This window comes from Schistocerca cancellata, chromosome 3 (assembly GCF_023864275.1).
Source record: "Schistocerca cancellata isolate TAMUIC-IGC-003103 chromosome 3, iqSchCanc2.1, whole genome shotgun sequence".
Lineage (NCBI taxonomy): Eukaryota > Metazoa > Arthropoda > Insecta > Orthoptera > Acrididae > Schistocerca > Schistocerca cancellata.
In genome coordinates this window covers 296,953,760-296,975,666 of record NC_064628.1, presented here as the reverse complement: position 1 = coordinate 296,975,666, position 21,907 = coordinate 296,953,760, and the positions used below count along the sequence as shown (strand labels likewise).

At 43.6% G+C, this 21,907-nt stretch overlaps 1 protein-coding gene across 1 annotated transcript in view; it reads left to right on the top strand.

Annotated features, from left to right (window-relative positions):
* LOC126176280 (pickpocket protein 19-like) overlaps positions 1 to 21,907 on the top strand; it is a 177,390-nt gene that overhangs the window by 42,937 nt on the left and 112,546 nt on the right. The window contains exon 5 of the mRNA XM_049923430.1: positions 5,208 to 5,350. Within this exon, the coding sequence (XP_049779387.1) occupies positions 5,208 to 5,350 (143 nt within the window). The remainder of the gene's footprint in view (positions 1 to 5,207; positions 5,351 to 21,907) is intronic.

Sequence of the window (21,907 nt, the reverse complement as noted above, 5' to 3'; positions counted from 1 at the left end):
AGGTAGAGTACTGTGAGTGAGACATTTGACACATCTGACGGAGCGCCAATGCAACAACTGTACAAATAACCGCAACCAAGCGTCACGCAGTCCTTCCTATATACACTTGCGTATCCCGGAAAGCATGAGTTTCCGGACCCTTGTCTATTGGACTTATTTTTCTTGTTTCGATAAGTGCTACCACCTTTCAAAGTATTCGACACTTCTCTTTGAACACCCTGTACATACCTCGTATACATAGTAGGCCTACATCCATCCCGGGAATCGAGAATCTTGACGATTTTTGCCTGTTATTGATATCAGTACTGGCAAAATATCAGTCCCGGGAATTCCAAGACTTTGGACAATATTTTAATTCTGAGCTTCATCTTTAAATTTTATGTGTAATTTCGCATTTGACATTCTAATTCATGAGTAAAAGCGACAGACGGACAGAAAGTTGGATGTAAAATGCCAAAAAACGTTTTCTCATGCGATATAATTACAAATTAACAAATTTCGGGTTTTGCTCTTAATTGTAGTGTGAAAACTTGCTTCTTACCAAATTTCATGATTCTAGGTTAACGGGAAGTACTCTTTAGTTTCTAAAGAGTGAGTTTTGGAGTATCAAAATGCGTGATATAAATAGCAGTATCTTTTGACTCCATTGACTTAGAAACTTAAATCTTTTACATCAACAAGGAACCATCTATCTAAGAATATGAAATAAATTTGAACTTGAGATTCTTAGTAGTCGGACAGGCAGACAACAAAGTGATCGTATAAGGGTTCCGTTTTTACCGATTGAACTACGGAACCCTAAACATGACCTTCATTATCAATTGCCGCGCGGGATTAGCCGAGCGGTCTTAGGCCCTGCAGTCATGGACTGTGCGGCTGGTCCCGGCGGAGTTCGAGTCCTCCCTCAGGCATGGGTGTGTACGTTTGTCCTTAGGGTAATTTAGGTTAAGTAGTGTGTAAGCTTAGGGACTGATGACCTTGGCAGTTTAAGTCCCATAAGATTTCACACACATTTGGACATTTTTTCATTATCCATTATTAAAACTGTCAGTGGTTCAGAGAGGAATTGAATAGGTGGCAACAAAAATTTTTGGTCATTTGTCCAATGATACAAAAGTCTGACTGGTAGTAACGCAAGTTTTGTATGTAACCTATTATCAGGTCTTGTGGAAAACTCTTTCTACTGCATAGAAGAATTTTTAGACAGAAAAAACTAGTTTCCATATGTTCAGTAATGTTAAATTTAGGCCTCTTTGCCAGTCAGGCCAGCATGAGGCCATCCATTGAATCTAACCATGTACATGTATACTGTAAACTGACTCGTTCCCAGTCATCTCAACAAAAAATCGTCAGATGATCTAAGGAACATATAACTAAGTAACTAAGCTGCTCGTTCATTTGTAGATAAAAGTTCGATACAGTTGAAGTCGGCAATGATAAAAAATATGTTAGCAAGTACTAAGTGTTGTATGAAATCAGGTATAGCAGGCTGGCGGGGGGAGGGGGGGAGGGGGGGGGACGGGTACGGCTATGGCCATGGCCCTAAACCCAGGTCGTGCTTACGACGCGCTGTCAACCCTTTCAGATTTCCGTGTTTTTTTTTTTAATCGATTAAGGTGAATACGGAGATGGTTTCTTTGGAAATAACATGGTCAATTTCTATTCTCGTCCTCCACGTCCTGCTCTGTGTCCAATGAACTCGTAGTGGAGCGGACGTTGAGCATTTATTTTTATTTCTTCTCCTCAGGACGCACATCTATAGCTCGTGTCGCTGCATAACAAGGGAGACCCTCACTCTGTCTGTTTTTGTAGTAGACAGCTGTTGATTTAATTATTATCATTTGGTGTGGCAAAACAGAACAAGATACCCTGGCAAAAGTATCGTACAAAATTCGAGGTACCTTTTTTCAATTTATAACGCCGTTATTACTCCATGTGAAATACAATGTAGACAATGTGATTCAAATTACTCACTAAGTACAAGTCCAAAATAACCATTGCCAAAAAAGAAATTGATAAAGTAATAACAAGTCTAAGCTTACGTCAAGGATGCAATTTGTCTCAAACGCTTTTTGAAATCTATGACAAAGATTTGTCTAGACAATTGCTACAAGACATAGAATTTTACACACATCGCATTAACGAACGAAATTACCTAATGAACAACGTCTTATAGCTGACAGCGGGGGCTCGCTTCAGAAACCTGTCTATAAATTAAATTATATGTATTAACCCTTCGAATCTGATGACATTATTGGTGAAGGAAGCTGTGGCAGAAGTGGAAGTGCTATAAGCATGCGACAAACCTTCTTTGTCGTTCGTGATCTACCTTTACGTGTGTGTCGTCCTGTAATTAACAGTCGAAGGAATAACACGGATTAGCACCAATAGTGCGGCCATTTGTACGAGGTTCATTTCGAAACTCAAGCTTCCTATTTTGTACGTTGCCTCTGAGAGTTAGAGCAAGACTGTGTTGGTGTAGTACTAATTCACGATTCCTCCCGCTAATATAACGTTGTCCTGCAGCGGACTGCAGCAGTAGGGGAGCATCCTAAGATGGCTTCTGACTTTCATGTGCGTATAAAACATAGACGTGTCCTCGGTCCTTGAATTCGTCGATGCTGAACAAAACGCACCAACTGAAATCCATCAACGCTCTCTAAAAGTGTATCTAGAGGTGAGTGGTGTGATGCGCTGGGGACTCCCAACTGCCTTCCTTCATAATGAACAGCGTCTCGATCCACATCGATGATCGCTGGATTACGACGAAGGAAGTGAGTGCACAGATGAATGTCTGCTACAGTGCCTTAGATAAGACGTTACGTATCCTCGGTTATCGCTAAGTGAGTGCTAGATGGGTCCCACGGATACATAAGACGAAAAATGTCACTAAATGGAAGTTCGTCTTGGGACCTGTTGGACCAGTACTAGGCTCAAGCCAACAATCTGACCACCATCAGCAACGCAGGCGAGACATTGTGTCACCACTACGAGCCGAAATCCAAAAGACAGTACGTGGAGTGGTAACATACAAATTCAACCCAACAAAGAAGCAATTCAAGTCACAGGCATCGGCAGGCAAGGTAATGTGCACAGTTTTCTGGAGCAGGCAAAGTGCGGTTCTTTTCGATATCTTCGAGCCTACAGCGCCATTAATTCAGAACGTTAGAAGACGTCTCTGACTAGTCTCAAAGTCAGAATTTTCAGTCAGAACCGACAAGAAGTCAAACTTTCGCTTGTAACACAATATCATCAGGCCCATACAACCATGGAAGCAACTGCAAAATTCTGTTGGATTCCCCCACTACCTTCACCACACAATCTTGATTTAACTCTCTCGGATTTTGAGATCACTACGCCCAAGCAACATTACCTCCCCCCCCCCCCCCCCACACACACACACACCATAACACGTGGACTACCAAAACGATCATCTTCGACAATGTTCCTGGGTGCATTACGTATTTCCACCTCTCGCTAATGAGGATACGTCAAACATTGTCGAACACGATCGTTTTGGTAGACTAGGTGTTATAATGTGAAGAGCCATAAGATGCCTGGGCGTTCTGACCTCCAAATCGTTTAACACGGAACGCTCACCGGTCAATATTATTGTGATGCTGTAAGTCTTCCTCCCTGCGCGTCTTCTCAGGGGTGCACTCAGCCCTGACTTCACTTTTATCGACGTTAATGCGTAACACCATCGAGCGGCGCAGGTGGAGTAGTCTCGGAACGAGAGGATAATCGGCAAATGGACTGGCCTGCGCGTTTCCCCCGAGTTAAATCTCAAAAAAATGGTTCAAATGGCTCTGAGCACTATGGGGCTCAACATCTTAGGTCATAAGTCCCCTAGAACTTAGAACTACTTAAACCTAACTAACCTAAGGACATCACACACACCCATGCCCGAGGCAGGATTCGAACCTGCGACCGTAGCAGTCCCGCGGTTCCGGACTGCAGCGCCAGAACCGCTAGACCACCGCAGCCGGCAGTTAAATCTCATCGAGCGCGAGTGAGATGCATTGAGAAAACGGACTGCAGCACGTCCACATGCGCCAACGACCACCCAGCAGCTGGCATCCATGCTGGTGGAGAAACAGAACGCCCTGCCACGAGAAGTCCTTACTAGCCTTGTGGTCAGCATGGGTATTAAGAACCATGTTGCGCTTTTTGTTGGGTCCAGAGGACCATCATCAATCGTGGTGACTTAAGTGCAATTCTGTCTTTGCATACAAGTGTCATTTCTTTATTGTGTGTTCCTTTATTACCTTCTGTACTATACTGCAGCAGTTCTTTCTACACAGGATGTATCATAATTAATGGCGTAAACGCATACAGTTGAAAGTACACGATGCTAGAAGCAAAAAAGTCTCATTAAACATGGGGTCGAAAATGCGTACCTTAAGAGCTACGAGAAATTTTTCATCTTCGATAGTGTGAAGCAAATCTCTTCTAGTGCAAGCTATCTGCTCTCCATATTTTTGAAAGTGATAATATGGACCAAAACAATAAAAAAATGTCCAGTAAACATGTGCTCTAAAATGCATACCTTAAGAGCTACGAGCACTTGTTCATCATCGGTACTTTGGAACACAACTCTTCTAATGATCAAGTGGTCACAACTTTTAAGGTATGCATTTTAGAGCACATGTTTACTGGAAATTTTTTTCTTCTTTTGGTGCATATTATTACTTCCCAAAATATGGAAAGCAAAGAGCTTGCAGTGGAAGAGATTTGTTTCACAGTATCGAAGATGAAAAGTTTCTCGTAGCTCTTTAGGTATGTATTTTCGACCCTATGTTTACTGAAACTTTTTTGCTTCCAGTATCGTGCACTTTCAACTGAATGCGTTCACGCCATTAACTATGGTACACCCCTGCATATCGTACAACTTTCATAGAGCTATGTTATTTGGCAGTTACTTTCGTCCTTAAGTTTCGCATTCCTGTTTTTATTAAAGAACCCAGTACCTTATGACAGATTGTGTTTTACCTGTTCAAGATAAAATATCATCTCTCTTCACCCAAACCCCACAGAATTTCATTTTCTTTTATTAATAAGAACCGTGAATGTCTATGAATTTTACAAGTTAGCAGATTTAGTCGGTGTTAATTTTTTTAATAGCTTAAAAATAGCCAGTAAAATACGGTCGTGCTTATGCACTGCTACGACTGTACACGGAGAGCTGATTGTGTTCTTTCAAATAGGTGATGCCTAAGTGCGAGGAGTTTTTCCACAATGCCTGCTACTGGCGTAGCGAGACGCGGAACTGCTGTGATATCTTCGAAGTCCTGTTGACCGACATAGGATATTGCTTCGCATTTAACTCCTTATTCAACCACATGTCAAGGTAAGTTCGTCCCTTTTGATACATCCTTGCGGTAAGTTTTTCTTCTTTTTCTGTGCATTAGAAAATTCTGTCGTATTTCATTTACTTATTAAGTGAGTGAACAATAACTTTCTACATGCCTCGTAAGCACCCTAACCACTGTATGTGATTATAATGATCCCTGCGCCGGATATATGATAGATATATGAAGCCTTCCAGCTTCGTTGTAGTACCATAGCCCTCCCTGGAATACAGTTCCACTAATTTATCGGCCGGGATTCCGCAAGAACAACGTCCAAAGGCTCCCATTAAAATTTCCTGAACATATGTGTTACACTTCCATGTAGGCTATAATCGACTTGTAACGGTCGTAGCTACGCGTCTCTGAATTCGTTCGATGTCTGCTGTCATGAAACTTCCTGGCAGTTCAAAACTGTGAGCTGGATCGAGACTGGAACTCGGAACCTTTGCCTTATGCGGGAAAGTGCTCTGCAGAGTTATTACATTGTGCAACCACATTAATGTGACCACCTGTCAACAGCCTGAGTAACCAGCTTTTGCAACGCGGACGCTGCGAGACGTGCAAGAAGAGTCAGTGATGTTCTGGAAGGTACCGGCCATGCCGACTGCAGTGGCGTGGTCAGCTGCGCTAGGGTTCTCGGTCGGGGAGCGATGGCAGGAACAGCCCGATTGAGGAAGTGCCACAAATTCTCGATAGGGCTTTAAAAATATGGGAAGTTTAGTGACCAGTGGAATACGGTAAACTCATCCTTCTGCTTATCGAGCCAAGTATTTACACTGCCAGCTGTGTGACACGTTGCATTATCTTGCTGGTAGATGTACATGAGTACATGGCCCCAAGGATAGATGTATACTTGTGTCGATCCACTGTGCCTTCCAGGACAACGCAATCACCCAGGGAGTGCCACGAAAGCATTCCCGAGGCCATAACGCTTCCTACTAAGCAGTGGGTCCTTCCGACGATAGTTGCAATGTTTGCTTTCAGACGTTTAACGCCGTACACGCCAAAAGCCATCTATCCGATGGATCACAAAACGTAGTTCATCTGAAAGGCCACCTGTCGCCATTCAGTGGACGTCCAGTTGAGGTACTGCCTTGCAGATTCCAGCCTACGCCGCCGGTGAACAGCAGTCAGTATGGGCATGTGAGCCCTCCTTCCTAGCCGAGCGGTCTAACGCGCGGCTTTCCGGAGCGGGAAGGAGCACCTGGTTCCCGGCACGAATCCTCCCGGCGGACTTGTGTCGAGGTCCGATGAGCCGGCCAGTCTGTGGATGGTTTTTAGGCGGTTTTCCATCTGCCTCGGCGAATGCGGGCTGGTTCCCCTTATTCCGCCTCAGCACCACTATGTCGACGATTGCTGCGCAAACATGTTCTCCACGTACGGGTACACCACCATTACTCTACACACAAACATAGGGGTTACACTTGTCTGGTGTGGGACGTTCCCTGGGGCGTCCACGGGGGCCTAACCGCACAATAACCCTGGGTTCGGTGTGGGGCGGTGGAGGGGTGAAGTGGACTGCGGCAGTCGTCGTGGGTTTGTGGACCATTGCGGCTGCGGCGGGGACGGAGCCTCTCCGTCGTTTCTAGGTCCCCGGTTAATACACAACATACAACATGGGCGTGTGAACCTGGCGCCTGCTGCGGAGGCCCATATGAAGCAATGTTCGTTGAGGAGACACTGTTAGTAGCCCCTCGGCCCATCTGGGTGGTCAGCAGCACTTCTATTCTCATTTATGCGTCACCTCAGACGTTGTTCACCCCTGTCATCTACGGCCCGTGGTGCAACACAAGTACCTCGGCGCCGGATCTGGAAAGCGTCATTTGCCATCCACGGTATGCTGTAAACACAGCGGCACTCGAACGGTCTACAAACTTACCCATTTCGGAAATGCTTTCACCCTCGGCCCGAAAGCCAATGATCATGCCCTTTCGGACGTCAGTTAAATCGCTCCGTTTCCGAGTTATGACAACGGCTGCGCTGGTTCTCGCGATCCCCGACACGTTTTATATACCCTCCACTGCTGATGCTGCCACATGCCATCCGTGAGAGGTTATTTCACGTTGATGCCGAACGCAGGCGGTGGTCACGTTAATATAACTGAACCGTGCAGAGCACCTGCTGGCAAAAGGCTAAAGGTCCGAGGTAAAGGCCCCAAGTTTGACTTTCGGTCCGGGGCAGTGTAAGTCTGAAACTGGTCTCAGTAGCATTTTGTAAACAGACGCACTACACTTTCCCAGACCCTTTGCTTTCTAGCCGTACTTTGAAATTTTTAAACGACATGACGTGTTCCAGGTGTAAACTATTGATCTTCTGATTGGATATTAATGCCTTCGCTTTCCTTGTTATGGGTGTTATCGCACATTAATTTAAATTTAAAGAAAGCTGCCATTCATTACACCAAATGCAATTTTTGTCTAACGATAATATTCATCTCTGGACAGCAGCATTGTCAGTGAACAATCTTGTAGCTCTGCCTTATGAATCGTTTTTGTGTTTGGAAGACAATGGAGGTCCTGTTACGCTTCCTTGGGCACATGCGATGTTACTTTCGTTTCCGTTTGTGGGGGTGGGGGGGGGGGGCGACACTGAGTTTCTTCGCCGAGTGTTTGTGTCGTCGTGATCATTTCATTTCATCCGTTCTACTAAGAAGCGAAAGTTGCCGAAGTTGCGTCAAATGGAAAGACTTGCGCTAGCTGGCCATTAATGCCATAGACCATTCCTCTTTCTTTGCCGTTTTCCAATACATGTCTAGTACAGCGCACAGTGTTCCCTTAATCAAATATTCGTCAAGTTAATTCATCAAGTCAACCAGACATCTGAGAAGATGCCACCTTTGATACAATGTAGGTTCGTAGTTGTCGATACTATACACCAAAGCTTTTCGGAAATATGGTCAGATGAAAGTTCACGTATAACTAGTGTTTGCAAGCTGGGTTTAACACTAGAGGTTTGCCCCAAATCTACACTGATTGTCTCAGGAAAATGTACTTTTCTCCCCAGGATGCCCCAATATAAGTGCGTAGAATATGCTCGAGGATTCAGCAACAGAGGGATTTCATCGATCGATATTGGTTTCTAATTCACGGAACCCCTCTTTTTACTCTCACCATAGGGAAGACTGTCTAAGTTGTCTTCCACTTATGTGGGACTATTCGTTCCGCGCCGGCCGCTGTGGCCGAGCGGTTCTAGGCCCTTCAGTCCGGAACCGCGCTGCTGCAACGGTCGTACGTTCGAATCCTGCCTCGGTCATGGATGTGTGTGTTGTCCTTAGGTTAGTTAGGTTTAAGTAGTTCTAGGGGACTGATGACCTCAGATGTTAAGTCCCATAGTACTTAGAGCCATATTTGTTTCGCTAGCAATTCCCGATAAATGTTAGCTAGGAAAAAATGGTTCAAATGGGTCTAAGCACTATGGTACTTAACATCTGAGGTCATCAGTCCCCTAGACTTAGAACTATGTAAACGTAAGTAACTTAAGGACTTCACACACATCCATGCCCGAGGCAGGATTCGAACCTGCGACAGTAGCAGCCACGTGGTTCCGGACTGAAGCGCGTAGAACCGGTCGGCCACAGCAGTCCGCCTCAGCTAGGTCAGAGGACAATTTAGTGGGGAATGCAGAATCGAATCTAGCAGCAATTTGGACAGTGGCTAGTGCATCGTTCGCCTTCAGCAGCCTTATATGTTTCTCCAAAGGGTGTCACAAAAAGGTATGGACTAAAATTCAGGAAGAATTCGTCGACCATACAGGAGTAAAATGTCTTATGTGGATACGGGTCTGGAAATGTTTTACTTTCATGTTAGAGCTCATTTTCTAGTGCTCTGTAGAATCACATTAATCGTGGGATACAGTCGGAAACATAATGTGTAACTTCACCGCTTGTCTGCTTCTCTCTGTCAATCTTTTAAACTGTCTACCAAACATTCTCAAAAAAATTACCACACAAACTAATTCCTTACTTAAACTCGTGTACTGCGCAAAACTCTGACTATATCGAATTATACAAAGTCTAATACCATTTGCTCAACACTGTCTACAAACTGAAGCAAACTGTTTCTATAAAAATGCAATGCTGCCCTGAATGTAACCTGACTTCTGAAATAAATGCGCAACTGAACTTATAAAGAAATTACTGACCATAAACTGTATTTTAACTTACCATGAGTCTTGACGAGGCCAACGGCCTTGCCGCAGTGGTAACACCGGTTGCCGTTAGATCACGGAAGTTAATCGCTCTTGGGCTGGGCTAGTACTTGGATTGGTGACCATTCGGTCTGCCGAGTGCTGCTGGCAAGCTGGGTGCGCTCACCCCTTGTGAAGCAAATTGAGGAACTACTTGACTGAGAAGTAGCGGCTTCGGTCTCGAAAACTGACATGCGGCCGGGAGAGTGGTGTGCTGACCACGTGCCCCACGATATTCACATCCAGTGGCACCTGTGGGCTGAGGATGACACGGCGGCCGTCTTTACCGTTCGGCCTTCATGGCCTGTTCGGGAGGAGTTTAGTTTAGTTTCGAGTCTTGACAAATATTTTTGCAAATTTCTTGAAATCAGCACACACCATACAGCGGCAAAGTAACATTAAAGAACTACAAGTGAAAATTCCGTACCAGAAGTACAATATCCGTATGTACATAATAAACTGAATGAAGGGAGGAAATTTTAACTGGAAAGAAATGACTTCTGCCAAAATTCAAATGAAACTACTTTCATAAATAGTACTTTGAAAATCAGCTGAATTCTCACAATAGTGTTTACATAACATGACTTAAAGAAATAACTATAAGCACTGGGAGTGCCATCTTTCCATCAGAGCAATCTGTATAGCAATCCTACTACCTTAGATTTGTTACTACAATCTCAGTAACAAAAAACAATGCTACGCACTTGCACGCTTACGTCAATCTGTCATCTTTCTAGAAAAACTCACAAATAATATCCTTTCCCTCTCTCTCCATAATTGTAACAAAAATATTCCTACTCCAGTTCCATTAATCTCTAATCACACTTTTAAAGAACATTTCACGATTTTTCTTCAAAATACGTCTTTCCAACTTAGAATGCTTGTAATTCTGCTAGCGCTCTCAGGCAGATACTCAATTACATGCTTTACCTCTGTGTGACTTATGCGTATCGATTTTTACGTAAGGAACATAATTGACAGAGTAGCCAAAATAATATGCAAACCTCTTAATGGTATTAGCATTGTATGAATCGTCTTCTTACATGAAACGATCCGCAGTTGATTTTCAACGCCTAGGAAAATGAAACGACGAAGAAAGGAAGATTAGAGTGTAACGTCTCATCGACAGCGAGGTCATTGTACACTTGACAGCAAAAAAAGTGGGTCACTGCCGAATACAACCAACATAACGTAACTGTGTTGCAGGTCGTCTAAACACCAAAATCCCGTGGGGTACAGTCGTTTGACTACACACAATGGGTACTGCAAGAGACTACTAAGAGACCAAAGGTCTTTATGGCTATCAGTCTAAGTGTCAACTAATATCGTCATACAAAACATACACTCCTGGAAATTGAAATAAGAACACCGTGAATTCATTGTCCCAGGAAGGGGAAACTTTATTGACACATTCCTGGGGTCAGATACATCACATGATCACACTGACAGAACCACAGGCACATAGACACAGGCAACAGAGCATGCACAATGTCGGCACTAGTACAGTGTATATCCACCTTTCGCAGCAATGCAGGCTGCTATTCTCTCATGGAGACGATCGTAGAGATGCTGGATGTAGTCCTGTGGAACGGCTTGCCATGCCATTTCCACCTGGCGCCTCAGTTGGACCAGCGTTCGTGCTGGACGTGCAGACCGCGTGAGACGACGCTTCATCCAGTCCCAAACATGCTCAATGGGGGACAGATCCGGAGATCTTGCTGGCCAGGGTAGTTGACTTACACCTTCTAGAGCACGTTGGGTGGTACGGGATACATGCGGACGTGCATTGTCCTGTTGGAACAGCAAGTTCCCTTGCCGGTCTAGGAATGGTAGAACGATGGGTTCGATGACGGTTTGGATGTACCGTGCACTATTCAGTGTCCCCTCGACGATCACCAGTGGTGTACGGCCAGTGTAGGAGATCGCTCCCCACACCATGATGCCGGGTGTTGGCCCTGTGTGCCTCGGTCGTATGCAGTCCTGATTGTGGCGCTCACCTGCACGGCGCCAAACACGCATACGACCATCATTGGCACCAAGGCAGAAGCGACTCTCATCGCTGAAGACGACACGTCTCCATTCGTCCCTCCATTCACGCCTGTCGCGACACCACTGGAGGTGGGCTGCACGATGTTGGGGCGTGAGCGGAAGACGGCCTAACGGTGTGCGGGACCGTAGCCCAGCTTCATGGAGACGGATGCGAATGGTCCTCGCCGATACCCCAGGAGCAACAGTGTCCCTAATTTGCTGGGAAGTGGCGGTGCGGTCCCCTACGGCACTGCGTAGAATCCTACGGTCTTGGCGTGCATCCGTGCGTCGCTGCGGTCCGGTCCCAGGTCGACGGGCACGTGCACCTTCCGCCGACCACTGGCGACAACATCGATGTACTGTGGAGACCTCACGCCCCACGTGTTGAGCAATTCGGCGGTACGTCCACCCGGCCTCCCGCATGCCCACTATATGCCCTCGCTCAAAGTCCGTCAACTGCACATACGGTTCACGTCCACGCTGTCGCGGCATGCTACCAGTGTTAAAGACTGCGATGGAGCTCCGTATGCCACGGCAAACTGGCTGACACTGATGGCGGCGGTGCACAAATGCTGCGCAGCTAGCGCCATTCGACTGCCAACACCGCGGTTCCTGGTGTGTCCGCTGTGCCGTGCGTGTGATCATTGCTTGTACAGCCCTCTCGCAGTGTCCGGAGCAAGTATGGTGGGTCTGACACACCGGTGTCAATGTGTTCTTTTTTCCATTTCCAGGAGTGTATTAGAAAACACATTCTTAGCCATGAGACACTCCATAACACTCATAAACTAACCTTAATTACAACAAGTAACATTCCAAAAGTTCTGAGAAAACGGATTATTTTACATATATCGTACAATAATCCTTAGTCAAAGTTAAATACTTGAGACAATATATATGGAGTTACAAAGCTGTACGGCAATTGGAAAAAAGTTTTTCGCTCTCTAAAAGGTTTTCCATCTACGTGCTGAAGGTCGCTCAACGGCGAGTGGCTCTGGAAATTGGATACGGGACGAACAAGTAGAAAAACGTGATTAATGGCGACAAGCACTCTAAGGAAATCTCAACATTAACAGCGAATCACCAGTAATATCACTGTTCTCGTAACACACAAACAGCTACGTGTACACAAATTTGAACTTTAAATGACATGACAAACGTCGTCGTTCTCGACCTGGCTTCAAACCCAGCACCTATAGCCATTGCTAGCTAAGCTAAGCTAAGCTTTGTTTGTGCCTTATTGAGACCGGATCACTAGGCATAAACAGACGTGAAGTATAAACGTTTGCACCAGTATCAGTTATCAATTCAGATCCTGAAAATAAATGACGAAAATGTTTGTACTGACCTGGAAATCCTGTCATAACAGTTACCATCCTGGGAACTACCCCCAACGACGTTTAATATGGTGTCATTCACAAGGAACAAGGTATGCTCAAGTTTAAAATTGAAATGCCATCATATAAAGCTTGTGACAGGGATGCGAACCCAGCACCTAATCGGATTGTTAACGAAGTACAGTCATGCACAAAAGTATCCGAACGACCTGAATTGCATCTTGCCTGATCCCCATGCAACCCACATAACGCAGCCGTCTAGCCGGTCATCTAATCGCTCCTTGATACATTCATTTGACTGTTGAAAATGGTTCCAACAAGTCATCACTAGAAAACACTGCTCTGTATCGCAATTTCTCAGGATGTAAAGTAATACCACGACACTAAAAATACCAGGGAACACCTCATCACAGATAAGACTGCCCTTAAGGCTTGTAAGCTCGCATTTATTGCAATAACTGACATACCTGAAATGTTAGCACTCTCATTATTACGTCAGATAGGTAATGCACGTAGTAGGTTCGTCGTATTCATGATTTCCTCTTCAAAGTAACATACCATACTTGTTATTTAACACAAAATGTCAATAAAAATTTACGTTATTCACGACCAGCTAGTTGAAAATATGTATGAACTTCAAATGACACGACGAAACGACTCGATCTGCATATGGATTCAAACCCAGGTCATGCAAACTAAGATTTCGTGACTGACTGAAATTAACAGTCATTCCTGACTAGGCGTAAAGAGAGTGATGTACCTCGATTTTAGACAGTATCAGTTAACAAATATCAACTTTAAATTACATAACGTAAACATTTTTAACGGTCGCGAATTCCTACCAAGCATCTATTGTCCCTGTTAACGAACTACGAGAGATGTTAAATACTGCTTTTTCACAAGTAACTTACTTGAAATGCAGTGAGGTAAAGCTTTGTGTTGGACAGGGATTCGAACCCAGAACCTAATCGGATTGTTATCGAAGTACATTCAACTTTGACATATCGGATTTTCTCGGCAGTAGCTAGATGTATTAAATGAAATGACGAGACGAAACATTAATTTTTTCCTTCCCAGGACTCCAACCCGGCACATATCGCTGTTATATTCTAGAGAAAAGGAACGTTAAGTATGAGTTTGTTACACCAGCAGCGACATGTGAGCATGTTTGAACTAGAAATATATGACAAAGAGTTCAGTGCTGACTAGGAATCGAACCCCAAACATATTGTTGTTGAGTACACACAAAGAGACGACACTTACCGAATTTTTCTCCACCAGCAGCTCGGAATAACATCCTTGAACTTACAGTGATCTCGCAAATAGTTCTGTGTCTCACTGGGAGTCAAAATCGTCAGATATGGTTAGTGTTGACAACGAATGAAAATGCATTAAAAATAAAAATTGTTATCCACCAGCAGATAGGTGTTCTCATGCTAGAGCTTGATAATACATAGTGAAAAGTTTAGTGCTGGGCCAGGATTCCAATCCATTCATGCGCAATATGTGGAGATGTTGCGGAATCTGCAGTTTCGAACAAACTACAAGTTGTAGTCGAGCTGTATTGTCACGAAGGGATCAAATTCCGCGTTAAGGACGGTTTGGGTTGCATTCCCAGTTCAGAACCAATTTTATCGACATACAGAAGCTCAAATAAAAGATGGAATAAGTGTCCTGTGACCATACACAGGGTTTGTTTTATCACTAGAAATAAATAACTAGTATAAGAAAGGTTACTGGTGATAGAGTTTCTACATGTCGCCACTCCTTACTTTATTGTGGTTCCACCTAACGTATACTTGGTAGAGAAGGAATATCATGTTTAATGTGATTTTCAGACCACAATGCCATTATACCTTCTTCACTTGGCGTAGCCAGAAGAGAATAGAATATGCCTCTCCCTATCAAAAAAGATCGGCAGAAGTTGGAATCGAACCGAGACCAACATTATATGAAACTGTCATGAGTCCAACAGACCACCAAAACACTCTTTTCTACGACTCATTTCTCTATCATAACAGCGTTGCGGCACATAAGATGAGAATTCTGACACACAGGCTCCCTGTAGTGGTGTGCAGGATGTTCAGTACATTCATTTACTTGGTTGACCGAATCGCCATGAACTAGCTGCCTTGGCTACCCAGTGCATACATTCGACTCTATTTTGTAATCACCGAAATAAAATATCGTAACTGCCATCCACACAGAACTGCCAACAGTGTAGGATGCAGAAATTTAAATAGGAAGTGTTCCTTTCCATTTGAGCTACTCTATTGCGCTATCTGTTTGTTGAAACCATCGTGCAGTGCAAAAGAAATGCTGTAACTGTCTGTCTCTCAGAAGTCTAGATCCGGCCGTATGCATTATCTCGCAGCACTGTGGAATGCCAGAGTTCTGGAGAAACTGTTCTTCATTTCCAGTGGTGCTGTAGGTCCGTCACAGCTGGTAGCGTAACGGTAAGCGTCGCGCACTGTTGATAAGACGTCACGTGTTCTAATACATTCGCTACTACATTTTTTTTAAACGCAGTTCTGCTGTCTGCTGAAGTTGTTCTTTTCAGGTTTAATAGACGGCCAGGCAGCATATGCGTCTGGAAGCTTTTGTATTATGTATGGGAGAGCGCATCGTGCCAAAATAGTCAGAAAAGTATTTTATACATTAGCTGTCGTCTGATAGTGGCAATTTATTCTTCTTCAAACCTTGTTTGACAGCTTTAACTCAGAGCAAGTTTTCTAAAAATGGTTCAAATGGCTCTGAGCACTATGGGACTCAACATCTTAGGTCATAAGTCCCCTAGAACTTAGAACTACTTAAACCTAACTAACCTAAGGACATCACACACACCCATGCCCGAGGCAGGATTCGAACCTGCGACCGTAGCAGTCCCGCGGTTCCGGACTGCAGCGCCAGAACCGCTAGACTACCGCGGCCGGCCAAGTTTTCTACATGCATGTAATCAATAAACTGCATGTTCATTGTCAGAGTGTTATAGATAACATCAGAGAATTCGCATATAATTCGTTGATGATTAATTTCTCTCTCATGTTTAGTATTGTTTTAACAACACTAAAAGAAACCTTACGAAAACTGTGCACTGTATTGTAAGAAATGAAATAAAACTACCCACGATAACCTTACGACGAAAGTAAGTCTGTTTTAACAAAACTGAGTATCTGTACACAAGCGTGCCTCTATCTGCACGAATTAGTAAAATACTACTCACTTAGATTTCGATTGGGTCTGTGTTTAAATGGTATGCTGTGTCGTACTCAACAGGTATGCAAATGTGGCATTTCATAAATAAAGTTACGTATTTCTAGAAACCCAAAATTTGCCTGTCAGCAGCGGAAAGAGGCGTTACCTGTTGTGCAGCATTATAAGTTTTTCACCATTGCACTTTGAGCTGAAAATATTTTCTTACAATTTTGCTTATCGATGTTTGACCTGACTGCTTGCAGCTCTTAGACAGAAGGGATAAAAACGTTACACTCAGCGAGACTGGAACCGCGACCATAACAGCCGCTTTTCTACAGGTCAGCACGTCAACACAGAGCTAGCGGATAGATATGGTTTGCGCCTTCCTCTTATGAGGCCAAAAGTGGCTAGAACTCGTAAACCGCTATTTACAGGATGAGATTAGTTGCGATTGCCACGTTCAATGACTTTGCTGGGCTGAAAACCGTAATGTTACAATCTTCTGTTACATCTCAAGCGATAACAACTCAGGTTAATCAATGGAAACGACAGGAGAAATCAAGTGTACTTTGAGGCTTAATTCCGTGCACACCAGGAAGTAACTCGTCGATCACAGAGTTGCCAAACATACCTTGCATTGTTGCCAAATCTCAGTTACATTACCAGCAGGAAGAAGACGAACCGATGTGATCCAACAGCGGGCTGGGAAGTGACAATAGCTGGCGCCTCAAAGACGCGGCTGCTACGGCCTGGAATACGTAATGCGTTCTGTAACTAGGTTTAAGGACTGGGGCTTACTTACTAATAATACTCAGTACTGACTGCCACTAAGCATCATAAATCAGTAACTCTCATAGTTGTTTTTACGTTTCTTTCGTAACTGTGCTCAAAACTAAGACACTCATTCACGGACTTTTTCGTGCCTCGCCGATAGTCGAGCACAACAAACAAATAAAAATAAAAAGAGAATGTGTGTGTGTGTGTGTGTGTGTGTGTGAGAGAGAGAGAGAGAGAGAGAGAGAGAGAGAGAGAGAGAGAGGGGGGGGAGATGGAGAGAGGGAGAGAGGGGGTGAGGGGGGAGGGTGGGAGGGTGGGCACGGGGGCAGGGGGAAGGGGGGAGGGAGGCAGGGGGAGGGGGGAGTTGGGAGGGGGGCTGTGGGCAGGGGGAAGGGGGGAGAGGGAGGAGAGAGAGAGAGAGAGAGAGAGAGAGAGAGAGAGGGTAAAAAATTGGTGTAAAGAAATTGAATACTGGTATGTAAAGAAATCTTTCATTAAAATGACTCGTTCCACATCATTTTTCAACGTCTCTAGTTCAATTAAGTACAAGTAAAATAAGAGCCCTGTTCCTTAAGATGGCTATCAGTTCATCAAATAAAATAAAATTTTCTAATGTAAGTAAGTTTACTGGTGACAATATTTTTGTTTACCCTGATCTCCACCTATGTCATTTTCCAACGTAAACCGGCTCTGCCCAGTTTGGAATGAAGGAACGTGATGTTTAATGCGGATTCTGGATTATATCAGCTTTCTCTTGAGGTTAGCCGGCCGCGGTGGTCTAGCGGTTCTAGCGCTGCAGTCCGGAACCGCGGGACTGCTACGGTCGCAGGTTCGAATCCTGCCTCGGGCATGGGTGTGTGTGATGTCCTTAGGTTAGTTAGGTTTAAGTAGTTCTAAGTTCTAGGGGACTTATGACCTAAGATGTTGAGTCCCATAGTGCTCAGAGTCATTTGAACCATTTTTCTCTTGAGGTTACCAGAGGTAATGTAAATCTGTTTGTGCCTCTTAAAAGTAAATGCCTGAACCCACGCATTGCACTTGTGATAGTTCGTTTCACCAGACCATTGTGGCCACATTTTTCAGCCCCAGGACTGTGCTATAATGGATGATGTGCTTAGCTTACGAAACTAGTCACGGTGGAAAAAAACGCGAGTCTATTAAATGCTTAAGTAGAAGCAAGCTTCTGACGTGGAGATTGTGCTATTCTCATGTCAGCAGAATGTAAAGACTCTTCTAGGCGTCATAACCTCGATTTGAAGCCATTTTGAAATTTTCACTAATTCAGGAAATTTCTTAGTTCGAGAAAATCCACTGTGAAGTGTGAAGTTACCGAATAATTCGATTATCACCGTCATTATTACTATCATTTTCTTCATACCGCTGCTGGAACACATGTGCTTGAAGATCATTTAAGTCTTTTTGGTCATTATAGAAATAGTTGCCCAAGAACAAGTTCCTTCCCTGTCTATGCAAAGCATACGGATGGTAGAATTTAGTGGTGCTCTCTCGTCCACTTCTGTGTACAATATGCCTGATCTAAACGGGCCCTTTATCATTACAGGCCCTGGACGGTGCAACATCATATTGACAACAGTAATGTGCTTATACTGACAACCTCATTGTTCGTTTTACCCGATTTTGTAATCATTTAAGTAAAACAACATGACCTTCGAGTGGGAGACATTTCGTCCCCCTTTTCCTTCCGTGAAATTTATCAGTAAGCTTTTTGCCTTGGAACCAGCGAAATGCGGCGGAGTACGGCTGGTAAACGATTTACAAACCACGATTTAGTGCCGTTAACACGATTTCTTTAAACATTGGCGTAGCTGAAGGAATTTAGTTTCTTCTTAACTCGTCTTATGCAGCAACGTTCACAGATATATCAAATAGGAAAAGCTCTTTATCCAGGTACGAAGGTTGTAAAACAAACTTCCCACAGTTTGTGTCAGATTGATATTTTCGTCTGATAGCACTGCGTAAGTATTTTGTCTGAGAGGTATTAAAGTAGTGATCCTGTAGCTGTGGGAATCATTGGTAGAAAACTAATTTCACACCAATGGGTACAGTACTGATAAATATTCAAAATGATTATCAACCTAAGTCGGCGTTCATCCACAAACTGAGGCGTATTTGTAATATTGAAGCTAGACTAGGTATCCCTGTCTTCCTTGAGTGGGCATTGGAAGGCGTTTACACACACGTATACGATGGTAATCCCAAAGGTAAGGTCTCCTAAGGGACACGCAAGTGGCAACGCAGGCACAAACGAGCGATCCTTAATTTTAATGGCAAGCACAAACCACAGTGTTGGCTGCATGGTGGCAAGGTGAGAAAGTGCAAGACTATGGATACGAAGGTCTCAGGTTCGATCCCTCACCAGTCCCACGATTTTTATGTGCCGTTTTACAGATATTTCCCCTGGGGCAGTGTTTGTTGATGTGAAAAATGCCGAGTTGCACTGTGGTCCGAAAGCCACGCAAAACTGTAGGTTCTCCTATTAACTGGCTAGGTAAGTCAACTCAAAGGTCGGATGAAAGCTACAGAATACCACCTCCAACAAGACCGTGCCTATTAAAGCACTGTGGTGTTCAAACCACTCTTGCGACTAATGACTGCTTTACTTTCAATGGGTTCCAGAACTAATGATCTTCGGGTTATTAACATTTTTGTGTTTTCATGCTGAAGCTTTTATACCAGTAAACGTAAGTAACCAGCCGAGCACTGTCACCGTTCGAGTTATCAAGGTGGTAGACGACGATGCTGTCGACCGCAGTTACAATTTTGGTCATGGCTATGTTTCAGTCGAATACCTCTATGAGCCTTTCTGCGTATTTCAAGATATACTTTTATACACTTGGTACGCTTCCAAATTGATATCTGACACAGCTGTATTTAGCAACATGAATCAGATGTGTTTTCCGTGCAATATATCGGACAACACGTCAGTGCAAGATTTGGTTTATGTGTTGCGCATGGTGCAAGAAATATTTGTGTTTTGCTTGCTTCTGTGATAGGTTTCACCCCACTGAATGCGAGCAAGCTCACGAATAGACTGTCAATAACTGGAATTACGCAATAACACACTTAAAAGTTGTATTTTTGCATTATGTATCCCGATGAAAATAACTGTAAACAGGTTATATGCCTACTTGCTTATTATCACGCTTCTCGATGCTTTCCACAAAAAATTAAAATAAAAATAAAAAGAGAGAGAGAGAGACAGAGAGAGAAAACAGAAATGTATTTCAAATATCAGCTCAGTGACACCATGTTCGCCTCGTGATGTAAAGCAAGGATAGTTGATAGGTAATATCTCGTTGTACTAGCGATATGTGTGGCTACGGGGTTCTTTGTTTTCTCTCGGCAACCAACTAGAACAGAATTCAATAACAAACTGGTAAGAACATCTACTCAGTGCGCCAATTAAACACTCAGCAATTCTTGGTTATTTTATTAATCGTCTGTAATGCAGTAAACATCCTTGATTATTGATTTTTAATTAAAACCATTGTTATTATTATTCGTCACCCCACAACAGCTTTCCTATCACTCATTGCCGCCGATGGACGTAACGAATGGATCAGAACGAATGGAATGTGGGATGTTTCGTCACGGAGAATACACACATTTATCTCGGCGACTTGTGTCAGGGTAATATGAAAATCTCAATAAGAAAAGACGACAATAACTCCCAACTATTTCTGTCCACTTAACAGCATGACGACAGACAAATTGGCGTCTCACTGTATTTCGATTATAATTCGTTAGCCCTTTTGCGACCTCATTTTAATACCTCGTGGGAGCAGGCATAATATTTTGATTTTTGAACACCGAACAATAACACAAAGATAGTAGATGGAAGGATACAAAGAAAAATTCAGACTCATGGCTGTGGATCAAGTTCATCATAAGAAGACTAAACAAGAGGGAAACATTACAAAAGCAAAGAATACGCTGGTTAGTATACATTATTTGTATAGATCTGAAGATGAAAAAGCGCAGACCTGCACAGTGCCCGCATCTGCATTTTAGTTTCTGTCTTAATGGGCATAATTTTTAGTTTCTTCTCTTCTGAACTATGAAATGACTTGATTATTACGTGGTACAGAATAATTAGGTAACTGTGTTTCTTACCGCTTCCATTCGCACCAACATTTTTCTACATTCTCGTGCAATTAATGAAATTCTACTTGTATGGTCACAAGACTGCACATAGATGCAATCGATTTCGAGGTGCAAAGTGTTTGTTATCTTACTTTTCGTGACAAGTTGGCAAATTTGATTTCCAAAGACTTTTTATTGTACTGAAATAATCTTTTGTAACAAAGTAACAAGGTAAGTGTTTTATTCGTATATATTTTGTGGGAAACTGTAATCGTGATGGTAGAATACACACCTGAATGTTTGACACAGCTGGTAGGAGAAAACGCTGCATATTAACCAAACCCCGCGCCTCCTCTCCGTATCCTCCTATGACACGAGCACAGGATTCTCCTCCTATAACGCTACAGAGCTGTTACTAGCATAGCTGAGAATTGGAAACATCGTCACTGGCAACATCGTCACAAACATTGGCAACACTGTGACAGTGCAATCACTTCCGCGTATGGTACTGAACTGACTCGCTAAATTCACTTGATATTCCCTTTCCATTTGAATGACTGGTGGTACATAATCCTCACGTAAACTAAGACACTGAGACAGAAATTTCAATTTTTTGGCTAAAGAAATGCTATTCTTCACATAAGTGACAACTTTTAATACCTTTCACAATGCGTTATGAGGCTGAGCGACCAATACCAAGACGAGAGTGGCGTGGTGGTAGCAGTGTGTCCGTAGCCCCGTGGTACCGCCCGTGTCTCGTGTTCCAACGATTAAGAAAATCGTCAGTTCTAACCATGGTAGGGGCAGCGCGTGCGAGCTTTTTTTGTGTATTATTTCATGGAGCTGCGAATTCCCAGAAAAAAATTCTGTAACAAAATCAGAAGAAAACCTTTACACATCAAATCCTCTTGGCAGCTCGACTCAGTAAGTTGT